Source organism: Elgaria multicarinata, chromosome 6, assembly GCF_023053635.1.
Source record: "Elgaria multicarinata webbii isolate HBS135686 ecotype San Diego chromosome 6, rElgMul1.1.pri, whole genome shotgun sequence".
NCBI classification, from domain to species: domain Eukaryota; kingdom Metazoa; phylum Chordata; class Lepidosauria; order Squamata; family Anguidae; genus Elgaria; species Elgaria multicarinata.
In genome coordinates this window covers 5,442,519-5,463,815 of record NC_086176.1, presented here as the reverse complement: position 1 = coordinate 5,463,815, position 21,297 = coordinate 5,442,519, and the positions used below count along the sequence as shown (strand labels likewise).

At 43.8% G+C, this 21,297-nt stretch overlaps 2 protein-coding genes across 3 annotated transcripts in view; one reads left to right on the top strand and one right to left on the bottom strand.

The window, feature by feature from the left end:
• The window catches only part of FBXO40 (F-box protein 40), a 30,993-nt gene extending 24,663 nt beyond the window's left edge, over nt 1-6,330 (bottom strand). For both annotated transcript variants that reach the window (XM_063128909.1, XM_063128908.1), the window contains exon 1: nt 6,252-6,330. In XM_063128909.1, the coding sequence (XP_062984979.1) occupies nt 6,252-6,260 (9 nt within the window). In that variant the 5' untranslated portion in view covers nt 6,261-6,330. The remainder of the gene's footprint in view (nt 1-6,251) is intronic.
• An 8,080-nt stretch (nt 6,331-14,410) lies between these two features.
• The window catches only part of KPNA1 (karyopherin subunit alpha 1), a 51,529-nt gene continuing 44,642 nt past the window's right edge, over nt 14,411-21,297 (top strand). Inside the window, exon 1 of the mRNA XM_063128898.1 lies at nt 14,411-14,464. The gene's annotated coding sequence lies outside the window, so the exon portion shown is untranslated. The remainder of the gene's footprint in view (nt 14,465-21,297) is intronic.

The window sequence follows — 21,297 nt, the reverse complement described above, 5'->3', positions numbered from 1 at the left end:
TCATCCGTTGATTTGTTATGATTTGTTAAATTTCCTCCCTCAAGCCGTTGGAGGTTATAGTGCAGTAGTACGGAGGAACGGAACACCGTTGTTTCATCCCTTTGATAGTTCAAAGCTCTGGGTAGAGTGTGCGGGCACAGGAAAGGGAAAGGACACGGACACACACGGACGGACACACACACACACACACACACACCAATCCACTGGGAAGCTTTCACAGTTTTCATGCCAAAGAAAGAAACACACTTCTCTAGTGATCAGAACCAGATGCTCCTCCTTTGGGGGGGGGGGTATTGCAAAAGAGTATTTTCTCCTGTGCTTGGGGCAGCAGCCTAGGTAAGTAGAAGAGGCTGGGCGCACACATTACAGCGGGACAGGCTAGATCCCCTGCTTGGTTTCGGAGAAATTGCAAGGAGCCAGCAGGGATCAGGAAGGCTTGGGGCAAATGGAGGTGTTTAGCCAGAAGTGCTGCTGCTGCTGCTGTTTCTCTGTGCTTTCTCACACCATTGATAGTGATCAATACCCACATACTTGCAGTTCATGGAAGGGGAGGGAGGTTTTCCAAGAGGGTGAATGGAGGGGGAGATGCAAAGGAGATCAATGGGCAGAGGTGACAACGAAATCACCAAGGTGTGAGCCGGTTAACAGCAATGCGCAACAAAAAGGCTTGAGAGTTATAAGCTACCTTGCTTTCTTGTGAGACTTGGCTCGACTTGACAGCAGTGCCTTGGCGCCGGGAAGCCTCGGGCTCCTGAACTCGCGCTCCTTCCTGGCATCTGCACCAGAAGGAGCACGAGTGCGGAGTTGCTGCCTCTGAGCACTGGGAAGGGCAGGGGAGGAACCGGGCAGCCAGAGGGGAAGGAAGAAGGCAGGGACGCAAACTGGCTCTCCTCCCTCTGACCTCTGTCTCGCTGCCCTGTTCCTTTCACACACACACACACACACAGAGTTTGTTGTTGTTTTTATCTACAGATGCGAAGGATCGCATCTATAGATAAAAAATTAATAATAAAAAATAATAAACAGGTGGGAGAGGAAGGGGGCAGCAAGAGGGGGGCAGAGGGAAGGTCCTTCTCTTCCTCCCCCTCTGGCTGTCCCATTCCTCTCCCCCCTTTTTTATTATTTATCTATAGATGTGAAGGATCACACCTATAGATTAAAAAAAATTTAAAGGGAAGGGAAGAAACTGGGCAGCCAGAGAGGGATGAGCAGCGCCCGAACTGGCCCTCCTCCAGCTGATGGCAACCAATCAGCGGTCGCCATCATTTGTGGCATGCCTCCATGTCCAAAAATGTTGGGGTAAGTCCCTGACTTTTTTGGAGCGGAGTTTAGAAGATTTGCCCCTGGATGGCTTCGGAATGGCGGCTGTGTCATAGAGATGACCTGTCACCACTCTGAATCCACCCTGGGGGGAAATCCTCGTCAAGACAGGCCCATATTTAGCCACCCTACAGGAAGATCCTACCATGAAGGACAAGGATTATTTTTAAAAACAATTCTGTGACCCACTGGCAAAAGGTGCATGCTTTGATCAGGATGGAAAGGATTTCTGAGAACAGCTGGATTTTATATTCCACAAAATGGAAAATCCAGCATTCTACCCGTCCTTCTCCCCAGTGTAACCAAGGGCAACAGAGCCCACCTGCAACCATCACATCATCTGCTGACCTGCAGACTCCTCCCACACACACTATGAGCTCCATCACACCTATTTTCTTCCTGGTTGCCCGTTTCACAAGCACACCAAGCATTCCTCCCTTTTATGATCGTCACTATACCGGTGAACTCTCTTTTCACTTGTTTACTCTCCCATTGCTATTGCACCCACCCCAACCCACCCCTTCTCTCCAGTTCATTGGTTTTTATTGTTAATGGACATTGTGATCAAGTGACAGACTTCTCCTCTCGCTCATTGCAGCTCCTATGGGAATTAACCAAAATGCTTACAGTTCCCTCATTTTTACTTGGGATTGTAAGAGCTCTTAAGTAGGGATTTAGGCAAGCCAAGTTTTAATCAGATTGGTTCATCCCTTGATTTTTTTTTAGGAATTTTTAATTTCCCCCTCCTCAAGTCCTTCTTTCCCATTAACACACACTCACACTCCTCCAATTCTGCACAGGGGGGCATTAAGGCAGAATCAGAGGGGTGTGTGTGTGTTCAGTGGAGCAGATTTATTGCCCAGGCTTGATTCCCTTACTCAAGAGTAAATCCCATTGATTTCAACTGAATTTACATCCAAGTCATACTAAAATCCAATGCATGCTTACCTTTGAGTAAATCCAATTGAACAAAAATTAAACAGAAGTAAGACCTCAGAAGTAAGCATAGGGTTGCAGAGCACTTCTTTCCAATTTGCTGTTTTAGACTTTTAAAAAAAGCTTCTGAGTGACCACACTATTAAGAGTCAGTTCTATACGTGTTAACTCAGAAGTAAGTCTCTCTCCATATTTGGAAGAGGCTGAGTGGGGTGAGAGGTAGCTTTGATATTGACATCTGTAGCTAACCAAAATGCTTACATCTGTATAATACTTAAAGATAAAGAGATGAAACTTGGCACGGTGATTGTTCTTAAGGAGGGCTTTAGCCATGCAAAGTTTAAATCAGATCCATTCATGCCTTGATTTTGAGGATTTTTAAACAAAAATTCCCCTCAAACCACTCTCCTGATACTCTAGCAATGCGAAATTCCACCTGTTTGCATTTGTGGAGGATCTATTTTCCTTTACTTTGATAATGCACAGCTGTGCATCTGCTGGGGTCCCTGGGGACGTGGGCTCCGTCCACTCCAACCCTGCCTCGCACTGGCTTTGTTGTCTAGTGATTTACTGATTTAATGTTTCATCAACTGGGCTCCATTTCTGCGGGCAATGAGGGTGGGGTTGGAGCAGTAAAAAGTCCATTCAACAGACTAAGCACAAGTCCATTCTTTCAACATGGCATGCTGGAGGAGGAGAAATGCCCCACTCTTCCTTTTGTCAGCAAGACTCCATTCAAAACACATGCCCCCATCAAAGGAAAAAGTGGGAGGACAGCTATACATTGAGGCTTAAGGGCACATTAACTCCACTTGGGGAAAATAATGTAGACTTCACACACACCCCAAAATAATACACAAAACAGAGGAAAAGAGGTGTGCAGGACAGAGATGGCTTCATATAAATCCCGTGCTGCAATACCAGATGTGGCGAGAGTGCGTAAAACCGCTGATGTGATGGAGCTCTATATCTCAGGATTAATCTGAACTTGCAGGCAATGTGACTTCACCTTTCCCCTCCTCTCAATTCCTCCCCACAACCTGCCTTTTACAACATCTTGTCCAATGAAGTGATTGGGGGATCTCAAAAGCTTGCACAGTATTGTTTAGGTTTTTGTTGTTTTTTGGTGATATTTTGGTTGGCCTGATAAGGGTATTACAACAACATGGATTTTCAAGTTTGTTTGAGAGTGAGACAGACCACTGGCTGCTAGTTGATATGAATGTAAAGCTGTCTCTCTGTGTGTCGAGTAATGGGCAACCACCTTTGGTCCAGGGATCAGATTGCCCCCTTGAACCAAGCTGGATGGCATCAAGGAGGCACTGTTCTGAAGCCCCATCCCCACATGTGACATTGCCTGCCCTGCCCATTGACATTTGATTATCATCATTTCTCTCCATGTTATCTCCATGCAGAGCTCCGTGCCTCTTTTTGCATGGAGAGATTCAGACAGTACATGCAAGTGCCAGCGGAGTTGGACTTCTCCTTTCTGTGCCACCCATGTCCCAACTGGGGGCGAGGAAGCAATGGGAAGGAATCCCCATGGCAGTCTGTGAGGATGCTAGAGTACAAGTTAAATAAATATTTTGAAAGGGCAGCAATCTGTAAATTGAACCATGTTGCTGAGTGCTCCAGTTTTATTTTTAACAGCCGGTGCCACTTGTATGTGTGTCAGTGTTTATCTTTCCTGCCTCTTCAGAGATCAGAGATAACATGGGGATACCCCTGCACAATTCAGCTGGGGCTTGCAAGGCCTGTTCCTGCAAACCCCAGCCTGGTACCTTTGTGCACTGCTCATGCCCCAATTGGGATTCAAGCAGCATGGGAAGAACGCGCACAACTTGGCTGGGGTTTGCAGGATCTAACTCCTGCAAGCAGAGTCCCACTCTCTTTTTCTGTGCAAAGAGAGGCACAGATTTCGCACAAAGAGAGGGGGGAATGGTAGTGAGACTGGGGATTAGGAAGTGCTGAGGAGGGCAGGTGGTGGGGCCCACAGAGGGTGCCCAATGGACCAGATCTGCATTAAGCAGGGGGTTGGACTTGATGGCCTTGTAGGCCCCTTCCAACTCTGGTATTCTATGGATCCGAGGTTCCCCTCTCCTGGCCCAAGTGATCTCCCTGGCTGAAAATACTGGACTGGAACAGCAAATGGTGTCCCTAACCTAAGCAACATGAGTCAAGGCTGACCAAGCTTTTCGGGGACCTGTGACAGAATATCCTCTAAATGCCTCACCCTGGGAGTAAAAATACAATAATACTATATTATTAACAATTTGCTGTCATTTAATGACTCCAAAAATCAGCTGCCTCACACAGCTCTCCTACTCAGCTTGCTGGTAGGGTCAGCCCTGCTTCTTGCTTGTTTCATCAGAGTGCTGTAGAATAGTGTTTACCCTTCAGGGATGTGTTCAGGAAAAGTAACTGTTGTGGACACTGTTTTAATGAGTATTGCAGTGGATTTTTTAATGTTAATATTTTAAAAGAAATAGATGCAGCATTTAATGTACTTTTTAACTGTGAGAGTTATATATACGTAAAAACCAAACCTTGAAAACTATCAGAGGTGTCAAGATCAGATCTCATGGAATGCTTGTTTTTGGTCATCAGAAGTATTTTTCTGCCTTTCACAACCACATTTTATTACACTTCTGAAATGTTTATGGAATATTCATACCCTTTTTGGAAGTGTCCAAACCATACAGTAAGTGTTTGCAATGGTAGTAACAACTTTGGCACTCAGATGTGTGCTTCCATTTGTTCTTCTGTTTACTAAAATTTAATTTTCAAACACTTAAAAAAAATTACACCTGTTTAGTCCCTTCTGGTTCTGTGAATGTGCTGGAGTTTCCCTGTTAGAACTATTCCCATCAGTGGAAGGCATAGATCTCAACTAATTCTGCTCAGGAGTTTCAGATGGTTACCACTGAAACTGATTACAGACTAATCCACTTGATTTCAACAGGGCTTACTTTCTGAAAACATCCTCTGAGCTGGAAGCCTTTCCTCTGATCCCAGATGTGGGTGTGAGCAATCTGTGGTTATGTACTGGTAAGGAAAATGCACTAAAGTAGGGTGACCATATGAAAAGGAGGACAGGGCTCCTGTCTCTTTAACAGTTGCATAGAAAAGGGAATTTCAGCAGGTGTCATTTGTATATACGGAGAACCTGGTGAAATTCCCTCTTTATCACAACAGTTAAAGCTGCAGGAGCTATACTAGAGTGACCAGATTTAAAAGACAGCAGGGCTCTGCAGCTTTAACTGCTGTGGTGAAGAGGGAATTTCACCAGGTTCTCCATATATACAAATGACGCCTGCTGAAATTCCCTTTTCTATGCAACTGTTAAAGAGACAGGAGCCCTGTCCTCCTTTTCATATGGTCACCCTAACTAAATACAAGCTTGGAGACCCCTTCTTTATTATTATTTAACATCTTGCACAACCCCCTGGCACTGAAAACCGATTCTAGGGCTTCAAATTTAGCCCAGTGTTCTTGAAAAAAGGTAATAAGGCTGTTGGGAAAGTAATTCAGGGCGCTACCAAATAAGGCTCTTACTGTGAAATCACCACACATTCATTGAATTTTACAGGGTTCCAGGTGGGATCATCTTCAACTTGTAACTGCATGATGTTTTTGATCAATAGTCCATCTGGAAGACTAAGACTGCAAACTTGCACATAGGCTGTGTAAATGCTGGTGGGATTTAGGTAGATAGCCTAAATGTCTCAGAACTATAGCTCAAGTTGTTTAGTGCTCAGCACCTGTTAGTTAACAAGTCTGAAACACATTCCTGACTTAATAGAGCTGATGCAAGCATGTCAGCCTCAGATTGCAAAGTTAATCAGTTCTTTAAACTTCAATACATTCTGAAGAATTGGTTACAACAATTTGTTTACCTCCCTAATTATACATGTTATTTTCAATTTTGGTTTTGCCACGATAAAATAGCATTTATCTTTCAGCTTTGATTCCAAAACAGTTTTTTAAAGCCTTACCGTCAACATACAATCTCTTTTCGTCTACCCCCAATAATTGGTCTCTTGAGTTTCTCCAGCTGAGTTGAAATGAGGTGGCCAGAAGGTGGGAGCAGAGTGGAGAACGAAGACATCTGAGGTGGCGGAAAGTAAAACACTGAAATGCATACAAGTGGCATTGGCTGTTAAAAATAAAACTGGTGCACTCAGCAACATAGTTCAATTTATAGAACACTGCCCTTTCATGATATTTATTTAAACTGCCTGTGCTGGAGTGATATTTAGCAGAGCTGGAGAAGAACAGCTGATTCATGTCTGAGTCAAGGACAATAACATTATCTAGATGGAGTTTGCAATGTGTTTATCTTTCTTACTGTCTGGAAGGAAGTTTGACAGTGCTTTCTTTATATATGGCCCATACATATATTGGCTATCTGATTTCTGAGGCTCTAAATATCCCTCTGACTTTTTTCTGTTCCCTTTTGCATTCATAGCCAATGGTAGTGAAAGTACATATCTTTATGCACCACAGAATACTAGTTTTCTACACTGAACATTTAAAAAAGCATATCACTTCCATTAACCCATGACATTAGAACATAAGTAGTGTAGTAGCTAAGAGTGACACAATCAAGACAAAACTCCAGATCAGGGCTTGGAAACTAACTGCAGGCTTGGCTATTCCTTCCTTTCCTCTCGCAGGCAGTTTAATTTGTTGACCAACCAAAATTAGAAACCATGGTTCCAATAGGTTTCTGATTTTAGTTTGGACTGTAAGTACTAACCAGAATGGGGACGTTGTAACGGCAAAATATGGTATCATGCAAGGTTACAGAATTACATCAAAGGTAAACAAGAACTTTATTGTCTCTTTTCATCAAGAACTGAATAGCAACAACGAAATCCCTGACTCTACCAAAATACAATTAAGTCCAGTAACACACAGGATGCTTCCAGACAAGACTTTTATTGTGTAATCGCACACCTCATTCAAATAATTTTACAAAGGATCCAGATGACATTGTCTTTCATTTGTAGCCCTCATGTGTTTTTCCACTGCTTATTCCATCTTGGGGTGGGGGGACTATAAAGGAAGAAGAGATGGAATAGCTGCATAATATATTTTGATTGTGACCACTAGGACCCCTCTGTCTAGAAGCACCCTTAGGATGCAGTCCTATGCATATTTAGTCAGGAAAAAGACCTAGAACTCCGAGCATTCTCTAGCCAGCATGGAATGGTTGGAGGATGCTGACAGTGGTAGGACTTTTTTGTATCAAGACTTGCATGGGATTGCTGCCTTAATGACTAAACAATGTAATTACACTATCCACACATCTTCCCAATCTTGTTTAACAAAACAATTGAACAAATTAGTGGGGTTGAGATGTTTGGTAGTTCAGGTATTCAGTCATTCCTCTCTAAATCTCAAAAACTTCCACGGAACTTGACCGGAGCAAGTTATGATCTGAGTAACATTGTAGTCATTCTGAAAAGATGACTCTGATGGTCTCAGTAGATGAACTTGGGTTTTTAGGTACTGCATGTGGATTTGGCAATTTTACCTTTTCAAGAATAGGAAGATGTTATTGGATTCTCTTAAGTATTCAATGTTCAGCCTTAACAGAATGTGAAATGCATGTTTCATTTTTTTTCCTTTATACTGTAGTTGGAGTTTGCAATGCCTTTTCTGCATCACATTTGATATAAACTCTCTCCTGGTTCTAAATGTGATTGATTGTTCCCACACTGAATTGCATCTGTTATAGAAATACTAATTATTATGACCAAAAACAGGAGAACAGTTTCAGGAAGAGTTATCTGAGGCTAGGGCACCTTGGTTCACCAAATACCACTTCCAACCTGACAATAAAAGTGCAAGTTGTTCAACCACTTTGAGTAGTTAGTGGCGGGTGGAAAATCTGAGTAAAGGGGCTTATATCTAATTTATATAAAGTATTAAATAATGTGGTTGTTGGTCAAATGGAAGGTTGTTGGTCAAATCAGTGTGGAAAAAAAGATCTTGGATGTACAATTACATCAGAATAGTTGGCACTGTGTAATAAAACAGCTATGAAATCGGGTGAGGAAAACCACTTTAAAGGCAAGACAGTGACCCTGTTCAGAAGACATCTAAAATCACAGTTTTAACCACGGTGAATAAGGAAAAAAGCCTTATTCACCATGGTTAAAGCCGTGGTATAGTACTCCAAGTTTTATTAGCCATAATATGAATCCAAGTTGTTGGAGGTGTGGGGAAGACAAAGGGACTTATCAACATATGTGGTGGGATTGTCTGCCAATACATGAATTTTGGAACCAAACTTTTGACTTTGTGGGGGAAATTACACAAGACATTCAACCTATGGGTCTACTTTCCTTATGAACCCAATACCAAAGTGAGATACAGAGAACTGTTAGATTTCTTCTGGGAAGCTTCCAGGATGGAGACAGTGGCCTGCTTCCACGTCATGTCTAGTTTGGACATCAGGTTGCATTCATTGTATTGATTAGCATCTTTTTAAGTGATATTTTTAATTCTTGTATTTGTCTTATGTTTTAACCTTCTTAGTGGGTTTAGGTTGCATGATTTTCTAGGGAAGATAGTCTCAATTGTGTACATCATTTTGGGCAATCTGTTGGAAAAGCAACGATGCAAATGTCAGAGGAGAGTGCCTAAACCAATCGTTCTCAGGGATAGAAGTTTCCTCACAAAGCACAGACCTTTACAATGCTAAATGAGGGTCAACATAGAGGTGAAATGCATTAATATATTGTTGGGGGTTTTAACTTTCAAAATAACAGTGATCGCGGGGGGCAGACTATGGTGTACAAGGAGGGGGAATTAACCTCTTCTCCCATAGCTGCTCCCTATAAAAATCATGCCCTGAAACTCCTATTCACCCCAGGACAAAAGCTGCCAGCAAGCTCTTCTTGCTTTCTCCTGGCCCAGTTTTCTTCATGGCTCTCAAGTGCTGTAAGTATTAACAATGTTATTGGAAGTTTATAGAAACACTTCCTAAATAAATTTACTTTAAATACACAGTCCTGCACATACAAACATCTTAATGTGTCTTTCTATGTATTCCTGCTTCTGAAACCATTTTTAAATAAAATTTACATGATTAAATAGATCAGATCTTACTAAGAATGTTTCTAAATAACAGATATAACATTTCTGATATAGCAAACGAAAAGCAAATACAATTTGTAATACACAAGTATGGAGTAACATTCCATGTCCCAGTGCCTTTGCCTTGCCTGGTGACCAGCAGTTCATAATCAAAAACAGAAATAAGGACAGGAGGTACACACATTAAAAGTCACATACACCATTTCCAGCTTTCATTTGACTCCTGGCACTTGAAGGGGAAAGCACTTAATGCAAAATTGGAGAGCTGCTCTTCCCCCAGTCTCTGTGGGCTCTTTGCTTTAGTTGCCTCACAAGTTTAACTGGGAACTCGAAGTGTTGCTATTAATATAATCAGTTCTATGACCCCTTCTTGCAAGCGATGAAGCACAGAAAGAAAAAGTAGAAGTGGAAGTGTGCATCCTGCCATAATACCCATTCCAATTGGATTGTGTGAGATTGGTCAGCGATTCTCAGGACATGTTCTAAGTTGGGGAGGGTCCCTCAGCATCATGCTGTTGGAAGCCTCCCATTTTCTTTCCCCATCCCAATCAGTTCAATCCTCCCCATCATTTTGCAGAGTGAGAGTTGATTACTCCTGCATGCTCTCTCTTTGTGGGGTGGGGTGGCAAGGATGGTTGGCTCTCGTGACACTCAGGAGAGAATGGGGTGTGCTGCCATCTTTGCATGCTGGTTCTCTTGGGGTGACTCAACATTCCAATAGAAAGTGAAGACACACAACTAGGCAGAGGCAGCTGCTCATATGAGCAGCAAATGTTGGGATGAGGATGTCTCACTTGCTTATTTCTTCTTCTATGGACAGCATAGCAGTGGGAACTGGATGCAGCCATACAAATCCTGGAAAATAGAATATGGACTATGGCCCAGAATGTGTATTGGAACGTGGTTTACATTTTGTGGCATTTTGCATCAATCGCTTGAAGTAATGTGATTGCCGAGTTTGCTCTCATGGAAGTTGTTTTGGCCTATTTTGTGGAATATGAACTATGGCCCAGAATGAGTATTGGAATGTGGTTTTCGTGGAAGTTATGAAGATTATTATACCAATTGTCTGAATGACTATCAGAATGTGTTTTCTATGGATGCTTTGTGACTTATTGCATCCCTATCTTGAAATTGTGTGTGACTGGCAAGTTTGGTTGATTTCACTCATTCGGAAGTGGCCGTTCTGGCCCATTCTGTTGTTCTGGATGTGATCAGGGCACTATGGGGTTAATAACAATAAAATATTGCAAGGGGTTTCATCCTAAAATATTGTTCTCAAGTTTTCCTAACATATGCCACTATTTTTTGGTGGTTTTTTTTTAATAATAATAATAAATAATAAAGAGGCCGTTCTGCCAGTTCCATTCCAACTTTTACGCTGTCCCCTCAGATATTAGTGTTCCCGGCTTTCTTCCAGAGTATGGCATTGCAGGCCAATCCATTCTATTCTGAGAAGGTTTGGGGCATTATGAAGTCACGAAGAGTCGGAAACGACTGAACGAATAAACAACAACAAATTTTCTATTAAGACATTTGTATCCCACCCTATATGACAAGGCTCTCAGTTCAGCGTCCAGATAAAGATACTATTGCAAGGGTTTCATAGAATCATAGAATACCAGAGTTGGAAGGGGCCTACAAGGCCATCGAGTCCAACCCCCTGCTCAATGCAGGAATCCACCCTAAAGCATCCCTGACAGATGCTTGTCCAGCTGCCTCTTGAATGCCTCTAGTGTGGGAGAGGACACAACCTCCCTAGGTAACTGATTCCATTGTCGTACTGCTCTAACAGTCAGGAAGCTTTTCCTGATGTCCAGCTGGAATCTGGCTTCCTTTAACTTGAGCCTGTTATTCCATGTCCTGCACTCTGGGAGGATCGAGAAGAGATCCTGGCCCTCCTCTGTGTGACAACCTTTTAAGCATTTGAAGAGTGCTATCATGTCTCCCCTCAATCTTCTCTTCTCCAGGCTAAACATGCCCAGTTCTTTCAGTCTCTCTTCATAGGGCTTTGTTTCCAGACCCCTGATCATCCTGGTTGCCCTCCTCTGAACACGCTCCAGCTTGTCTGCGTCCTTCTTGAATTGTGGAGCCCAGAACTGGACGCAATGCTCTAGATGAGGCCTAACCAGGGTCGAATAGAGAGGAACCAGTACCTAACGTGATTTGGAAGCTATACTTCTATTAATACAGCCCAAAATAGCATTGGCCTTTCTTGTAGCCATATCGCACTGTTGGCTCATATTCAGCTTGCAGTCTACAACAATTCCAAGATCCTTCTCGTTTGTAGTATTGCTGAGCCAAGTATCCCCCATCTTGTAACTGTGCATTTGGTTTCTATTTCCTAAATGTAGAACTATCCCTATTAAATTTCATTCTGTTGTTTTCAGATCAGCACTCCAGCCTATCAAGATCATTTTGAAGTTTGTTTCTGTCTTCCAGGGTATTAGCTATCCAACCCAATTTTGTGTGATCTGCAAATTTGATAAGCGTTCCCTGCACATCCTCGTCCAAATCATTAATAAAAATGTTGAAGAGCACTGGGCCCAGGACTGAGCCCTGTGGTACACCACTCGTTGCTTCTCCACAGTTTGAGAAGGTTCCATTGATAAGTACTCTTTGAGTCCGATTCTGTACCCAACTGTGAATCCACCAAATAGTTGTTCCATCTAGCCCACTTTTAGCAAGTTTGTTAATCAGAATGTCATGTGGTACTTTGTCAAAAGATTTGCTGAAGTCAAGATATATGACGTCCACAACATTCCCACAGTCCACAAGGGAGGTTACCTTATCAAAAAATGAGATCAAATTTGTCTGACAGGACTTGTTCTTGACAAATCCATGTTGGCTTCTAGCGATCACCACATTGATTTCAAGGTGTTTACAGATTGACTTCTTTATAATCTGCTCCAGAATTTTCCCAGGGATGGATGTCAGACTGACTGGTGTGTAGTTCCCAGGTTCCTCCTTTTTGCCCTTTTTGAAGATAGGGACAACGTTAGCCCTCCTCCAGTCGTCTGGCCCCTCCCCCGTCTTCCATGATTTTGCAAAGATAATAGACAAAGGTTCTGAGAGTTCTTCCGCTAGTTCCTTCATTACTCTAGGATGCAGTTCATTGAGCCCTGGAGATTTGAACTCATTCAAGGAAATTAGGTGTTCTTTGACCATTTGTTTATCAATCTCAAACTGTAATCCTGCCCCTCAACTTCTGCTTCACTTTTTCCAGGGGGGTCATAGACCCGCTTTTGGGAGAAGACTGAGGCAAAGTAGGAATTGAGCACTTCAGCCTTTTCTTTGTCATCTGTTATCAATTTGCCATCCTCATTAAACAGTTGAACCACCCTTTCTCTCCTCTGTCTTTTACTACTCACCTATCTGAAGAAAGCCTTTTTATTGCTTTTAGCATCCCTCGCTAATCTCAGCTCATTCTGAGCTTTAGCCTTCCTGACACCATTTCAGCACTTCTGCGCCACTTGTCTGTACGCTTCTTTTATAGCCTGGCCTTCCTTCCACTTCCTATATGTATCCCTTTTTGTTTTCAGGTCATCTCTAAGCTTTTTGTGGAGCCACATTGGTTTCCTCTGTTGTCTTCTATCTTTTCTCCTTGTTGGAATTGTTTGTAACTGTGCCTTTAAAATTTCCTTTTTTAAATACTCCCACCTTTTCTCATTAGGCTCATTTGCCATGGGACCTTACTTATCATAGTTCTGAGTTTATTAAAATCAGCTTTCCTAAAATCCAGAGTACGTGTATGGCTACACTCAACTTTTGTCTCCTTCATAATCAAGAATTCAAGTATGACGTGGTCACTTTCTCCCAGAGTTCCCATAACTGCCACTTTATCCACTAAGTCATCCCTATTGGTCAATATCAAGTCAAGGATTGCCGATCCTCTAGTTCCTTCCTCCACTTTCTGTAGGAGAAAGTTATCACCCACACATGTCAGGAATTTCTTGGAAGGGCCACTTTTGGCAGTATTGGTCTCCCAACAGATATCAGGGTAATTGAAGTCCCCCATCACTACTACATCACACTTAATTGAAACACTGGCAATTTGTTTCTCAAAAGTTTCGTCATCTTCTCCTTGATTGGGTGGTCGGTAGTAGACTCTGATTATCATGTTCTTTTTTTTTCTTTGCCCCATTTATTTTAATCCAGATGCTCTCAATGGGGCTCCCAGTCTGATCCGCCTGTATTTCTGTGCAGGGATAGGTATTTTTAACATATAGTGCAACTCCACCTCCCTTTCTATTTCTTCTGTTCTTCTTGAACAAGTTATATCCTTCAATTTCAGCCCTAAGATATTGTTTTCAAGTGCCTTTAGCAAGCCATTGTTTGGGGTGTGATTTTTAATAATAATAAGTTTTAAATAAAGGGGTCATTTTGCCCCTTTCCGCCGCCTCGGAGTGCCTTATCTGCAGTGGTGGGGAGAGGGGCCCCGTCTCTCTCTCTCTCTAATCAACTAGGGGCGGACGGAGGTGTGTGCGTGCGTGCGTGCGTGATAGGGACAGAATGGGAAACAACCGCTGATCGGCGTGCGGTCCGAACTCCTGCAGAGCCTGGGCTTTGCCAGCCACGGAGCGAGAAGGCGGCCAAGCAGGGCCCAGGCTTCAAGGGGCAGCTACGGCCTTCCTTCGCCCTTCCGCTCCGGCTCCAGGCTTCTCCGCCGAGGAACTCGCTCACCTGCGCTCTTCCTGAGCAGCAGCCGGCGCCGTCCCTCCCAGCGCCGGGGCGGGAGGCCAGGCGAGCACGCGGAGGGAGCCGCCACTGGCCCGCGGGTCACGCGCGCTGCACTCACTCCCGGCCCCCTCCTACACCCACGCCAGGCCAGGCCACCCTCGGCGGCAGCTCAGCGCTCTGAGGAGGACTTCCTGCGCCTGGCGGAAGCCTAACCATAGAGATCCATAAATCCGCCTACGGACCGACCCTAACGTGAGGACCGGAAACTGCGCCAGGCGGCTGGCCCTGCGGCGCGTGCGCACTGGCCTTTCGCAGCCGGCTTCGCGGTGCAAGCAGTGAGTGGCGCCCGCGCGCGCCTCGGGCCCGAGGAGGACCTTGACGTCGCGGGGCGGGCCGGCTGTTGGGCCGCCCGCAAGTGCAGGTACCGGGGCTGGGAGGGCAGCGCAGCCCGGCTCGCGCTGAGGGGAGAGTGGCCGGGCGCCACGGCCGGGCCTGTGGGAAGCTGCGACGAGGCAGGGGGGAGCGGCGGCCAGGCGGGGCGGGGCAGGCAGGCCAGGCCAGGGAGGGAGCCGAGGAGGAGGAGGAGGAGGAGGAGGAGGAGGGGGGGCGGTGGGGGGATCGGGTGTACAGAATGGGAGGCGCAGGCCGGCAGGCAGGCAGGCCGGCGTCCGTCCGGGGCGGGTTGGCAGGCAGGCAGGCGCTGTGGGCGGGGCGGGGCTGTCCCCGTGGGCATTGGGGCACCGTGCCCCCTTCCTCTCCTTTGCGCCTGGGGCGATGTTTCCGCCCCGCTGAGGGGCCTGGGGGGTGTTGGTAGCCCACGCAGAGGCTGGAGAAGCCATCAAGTCCGCTCTTGTTTACACCCTCTGCCAATGTGGCCCTCCAGGATTCTGAGCGAAGGTGTTTCCTGTCAGCTCTCTGAGATGCCAAAGACTGGATCTGCGGCTTTATGCATGCAGAGTGGGTGCTCCACCTGTGGGATACTCCATTTGCCCCTTCTTCATTTTATGCCTTTGTTATAGCTGATTGACCTGGTTTCTAATAGTGTGTGTGTGTATACTTGCATGGCACCGTCATCTGGCCTCAAGAGCCCAAAGTATTTTAAAAACCCTGTCGTTCCCTCCCTCCCCACGCACCCACCCCTATTTCTGATTTAACCATAGGATGAAAACCAGGGTTGTTAGATCTCCAAGTAGTCACGGGAGAGTAAAGTCTGGTGTGTTCCCTTTCCTTGCATTTATTTTTTTTTAAAACACACATTGTCAACAGAGCCTTTGGGAGAGGCCGTAAGAGGAGATCCAACAATATATAGGGTTCAGATGGGACAGATGAACCACTAATGTTCCCTATTTGTAGATGATACAGTGACATATCCTCAATCTTTTTTTGCCAGAGGGTAATTCCACAGTATAGTTCAGTGGCAGAAAGTGAGTTATTCTGAATTTGAGATACTGCCAGTAAAACGTCCCAGGTGAGTTTCAGGAGGCCTTGGTTGCAATCTTATGCATACTTACCTGGGAATAACTTTTGTTTAAGTGTTTGGAGCTTGTTTCTGGCTAGACATGTATAGGTTTGCATTGTTAATGTCATAATATCAATATAAATGAGAAGGAATACAAGATGTAGCTGGACAACCATCTGTCAGGTATGCTTTTAAGGTGGATTCCTGCATTGAGCAGGGGGTTGGACTTGATGGCCTTACAGGCCCCTTCCAACTCTACTATTCTATGATTCTATGATACTTGGGAACATTTTGGGGTTCTGATCATGGTAAATTTGTCATGGTTGATAAGGGTACAACCAGTGAAAATTATTATTTTGCCCAAATTTATGTTTTATTTTCAAACACCACCTTTAATAGTTCCAAGGAATCTGTTGGGTGGCTGGCAGAAACTAAATAATTTTATTAGGTGAAGAAAAAGACAGTTGGTCTCCAAAGTCCTTAAAGGTGTGCTAGGCATCCTTTTATATCATGATGCTTTCACCTGAAGAACATCTTGTTGTTTGTAAAGGAGTCATGTTTTAACAAATGATTGTCTATGGAATGATGCTGTTCAATTGAGTTTTCTCTGGAACTGATTGGATGAAGCACAAAACTAAGCCTCAAGCAATTAAAGCTACTCTTCAGATGACTCAACTGTGTCAATCTGGGGTAGGTGGTGTACAATTCTGGCACCTAGAACCTACCCAATTTCTTCCTTCTTAGGGCAAGCCTATTTTAGACCATACTGGCACAGAGATTTTTTCAAACATAGCTATGAGCTTTAAAGAAACAGTTAAGAGGAGAAGACTTCTTTTAAAAAGGGAGATTCAGACTAAATAAAATATGAAGGTGGTACCTGGGTATCTATATCTACCATGGCATCATTTGGTTCAAGATGGTAGTGTACAGCTCTACAAGAGCCTTACTGGGTTTGTGTTGCTCTCTGTGCCAGCTCCTTTCCAACAACCCTTTGGGACTGGTAGGGCATGGTGGCCAATGGTAGATGGAGCCAACTAATTTTGATATATTTCTATCTCTGTTTTCCTATCTTGCAGTGGCACTAACAACATCCACTTGTTAAGAAATTCTTATGTGTTAAGGAATTGTACTGCTGTGCTTAACATCTAACTGAATGTAAGAATGGAGTCTTACATTGGCTCAGTAAGCTTCCATGCAATTATATATGATTCTCTACTGGGGGGGAAAGGTGTAGCCTCCACCACTGTTTCCAGCCACATCTAGAACACTTCACGATTCTAGGATGAGAAAGAGTGGTGTCAGCCAGGGACGTGTTCAGATTACACTGCTGGTGCATACCCCATCCCACACATTGACACAGAAAGATAGATGCCTCTAGAGCAGCCTCCCCCAACCTCGTGCCCTCCAGATGGGTTGGAGTTGTAGTCCAACACATCTAGAGGGTACCCAGTTGGAGAAGGCTGCTCTAAAGTTACTTTCCATAAGTAGGCAAGGAGGACATCCCAGAAGACTGTCCTCTTCTCAGTCTTCTGGGATGTGGACTGATGGCTTTCCCTGTGCTGATCTCTAAAGTGGAGATAAAATGGGTGTTGATACTTGTGGACTACTCTGCTGATCTTCAACTCTCCTACGGTGGGAAGAGAGGACAGTCCAAAGCTGAAGCAGCTGAGGAGGAGGACCACTTTTGCTATGGTTGAAGATGGGGTTGGGGGTGAAGAGGAATGGAGCCAGGAACTGTGCTGTTATAAGGCTATTACCATGAGGGGGAATTGATATTTGTGTAAATGTATTTCCCATTATCAATTTATTTGCAATTTAAATGTATTTCCCATTATACAATTTGTTTATATCTTTAAAAGATTCATGATTGGTGAGCAATGGAGTAAAAGTCAAAATACAAATTAATAAAAATATTTAAAATCAAATTATTTCTAAGGGGCGTCCAGATCTTGCAAGATTTACTGGTCAAACGAAACAGTATTCAAGCAGGCACCATTCTAACACGGCTAATGCTGGCCCAAGTCCTGCTTCAGAATGGCGATTCTAGGCTTAGAAGCTGAATTTTTGGCTCGGAAACATGGTACAACTCTCTGGCTAGGAATGGTCTTATAAACCTCTTTCTAACTTCCCTGCCAATTAATTTCCACTGAGCAAGTGCAGTTTAACCCTTAATCATTGGTAGAAAGTCCAAAGACTTGTAAGCCAGAAAAAGATTATTTATTTTAAATTATTTATATCGTTCTTTTTCCTTGCTAATAGAAAAAAGATATATAATGATAATGAAAACATACATTAAGTATAAAATTCATCAACAGCTATATACATATATAGAAATAAACTAATGATAAAATGATTTCCAGAACAAAAAATGGTTCTCAGAAAGGAAAGAGCTTGCTAAACGTCCCTGCAAGGGAGAGAATTTTGCCATTAAAAAGGTCCTGTGCCTGGTATTCACCAATCACGTATTTGCCGACGATGGACTAGAAAGCAGGGCCTGTGACTCCAGTCTTAGGGCTCAGGCAGTTTCACATGGGCCAAAGTGGTACTTAAGAATATATCATCCTAGGCCCTTTGGGGCTTTATGAGTTAATACCAGCAATTTAAATTGAGCCTGGAAGCAGATCATAGAAAAATAGTCCCATTCCTAACAGCATCCTGGTGGCCACTTTTTGTCCTAATTGCAGTTTCTGAGCTGTCTTGAAAGGAACTCCTACATAGAGAGGTTGCAGTAGTACAGTATGGATTTAACTAGTGCTTGGAAGACTCAGACCAGTTCTGCCTTCTCTAGGTAGGATAACAGTTGGTGAACTGACTGAAACCAGTAGCATATTTATTTTATTTTTTTATTTATTTATCATATTTATACCCCGCTCCTCAGCCAAAAAAGGCTCTCAGAGCGGCTTACACTTAGCAAAAAAGACAGTCCCTGCCCTCAGGCTTACAGTCTAATAAAGACATGACACACAAGGAACAGGAGTTCAGGAGGGAGGGAGGGGGGGAGGAGAGAGAGAGAGTTCAACAGGAGCAGGCCATGATGTTTCTTCTGCCTGCTCCTGTCCCCTTGTTCTTTCTTCTTCCCTACAGGGCCAAGATGACAGTTTGCCCTGTGGGGGTGGGGGAAGAGTCCAACAGGAGCAGGCCATGATGTTTCTTCTGCCTGCTCCTATCCCCTTGTTCTTTCTTCTTCCCCACAGGGCCATATGCTCCTGGTAACAGTCGCACATCTTTTTTGCTCACCTCCTAGATACTAATGCTACCTGGGCATGTAGGCCCAGTGCTGGATCCAGGCAGAAAAATAAAGGAAATTCTTCTCTCCTTACAACTGCAGTCCAGCTGCTGAGAAACCTCATGCTTCATAAAATTTACTCAGTTCTACAGGTGGTAGCTTCTCAGTACCTTGATGTTCATGCCATAGTCACAATACAAGTTGACAGTTTTACAGCGTATTTATATTTTAAGGCGGAAAAGATGTGCATTTATTAAAAATGATCTTGACTATGTTTGCCTTGAGGATTTTGAACCTAACCAGCTAGTCCCATGGTGTTGCTGTTCATCATAGCCACAGCATAAGAATTATCTTATCCTGCCATCATATCTCTCCAATTTGGAGGAATCTTTTTTGAGTTCTTCACAGACTGCTTGGGTTTTTATCACCTTGGATCATTTGGTATCAACAAACTTGTGGTATCTGCGATGAGTAGTGAGATAGACAATTTGGAAGCATTAAATATCACTGGCTCCAACACAGGTCCTTGGGAAACCACACTGCTTGTTTCATCTACTTTTTGACACTTCAGAGAGTTCTGAAAGGCTAAAAAAAATTGTCTTTCCCTTGCAGAAGCCATGACAGTTCTTCCTCAACAAGGCTTGTTCTTCTATATCCTGTCTGCATAAGTTGTGACCCACCATGTTGAATGCAACCCCTGTATAATGTCCTGCCAGAGGTTCCATAAACTCAAAATTATGTTGCATGCCTTGGAATGCAAAAGCAGGGAGTTTGTCAAACACTTGGCAAGCCACACCAACTGGTTTTTACCACTTTACCTGAAGCAGAAATTAGACTACTAGGTTTCTAATTTTCATGTTTCTATCTTCACACACCCTAGTCCATCCCTTTTTAAAAATTGATATTATATTGGCTATCTTTCAGTCCTGAGATGAGAAGGCTGATTTTACTGGCAGTACAACTTTTTGTTAAAAACAAATCAACACTGTCACATTTTTTTAAAAAATCAGTGGATGCCACCCATTGAAGCTGACTTATACTTTATTTATTTATTTTAATTTATTAAATTTACATGATACCCAACTGGCTGATGCCCTTGGGGCAGTTTACAATCATAATCCTCCCAAACACAATACAATAGCAGTCAAAACAATAAATGCAATAATTCTTTTCCCTGACTCCTAGCTGAGCAGAGCAGAGAAGCTGCCCCAACTGGACTTGAAGGTACACGAGGAAGCAAGCTGAGAGAGAGAGAGAGAGTTTGTCAGGGGAGGTGTATTGGAAGAGGAGACCAAGGCAAAGAGGAGAGAGGCCTTGAGTAAATCCAGGAGACTATCTTTTCAAAGTTGCTGTGTACTCACCATGTGCTCCTTCAATAACTTGAAAGGTTGTCATGCAGAAAATGGCCAGGATCTCTTCTCAATCATCCCAGAGTGCAGAACCTGGATAATAGGGTAAAGTTACAGGAATCCAGGTTCCGGCTGGACATCCGCAAAAACTTCCTGACTGTTAGAGCAGTACGACAATGGAACCAATAACATAGGGAGGTAGTGGGCTCCCCCGCACTAGAGGCCTTCAAGAGGCAGCTGGACAACCATCTGTCAGGGACACTTTAAGGTAGATTCCTGCATTGATCAGGGGGTTGGACTCAATGGCCTTATAGGCCCCTTCTAACTCTACTATACTATGATTGGCTTTCAATTTTTAGAAAAGCAAGTCTCTAGCGAATCTAGTAGCTCCAAGCAACTTCCTGAAGCACCCAACCGCCCTGTCTCCCCGCAACCCCCCCCCCAATAGTGTGTGTCTTCATTTGCTTTCCGTTGTCGGGATAGTTATTCCTGTTAGTCAGTGAATCCCTAACTGAGCAACCAGAGGTTCAGGAGACAGCTTGTACTGAATCTACAAGGAGCAGTGAATCTTTTTTTTATATTAAGGGCTGTTGACTCACATTTGAGGGCTCCCACATACTTAAGTGTTCTTAATTGTATTATGAATACCATAAATAAATAAAATATTGTAATGCCTATGAAGATGCTGTGCATGTTGCATCCCTTCAGGTGAATCCTGCATTGGAAGTATTTTATCTCAATCCATGTAGCATAGATTAACATGTTTTTATATATGGTCAATTACCTGTTCTTTCCCTTTTTGTCCTTCATTATATTCCTGCAATAAATACCTTCTTTCAATTTGAACCCAAAATTTGAGCGTAAGCTTTGGCAATTCCAAGAGAGGCCTTACTTGTGCAACTGCACATGACTATTTATCTGTGTTTACCTATTTTCGCTTAAGGGAAAGCAGGCTGCCCATCCACTATGATGGGAGGTCTTACCTGGTTGCTGCTCTCCCAACAAATAACTACCTAATTGCTCTGGGGTCCCCCTTACCCAGGATTCAAAGTAAAAGGAGGTGGTGGTAGCAACCTACAGAACATTTGTGGCATGGGTAAATGATTTGGAGCTGGTTCCTAGGAACTGTGTCTTCCTGCCTGTTCACCTGGGTGCATTTGGTAAAGTGGGTAATGCAACAGCCACTATATTAATTGATCTGAACACATTTGAATGCAGCC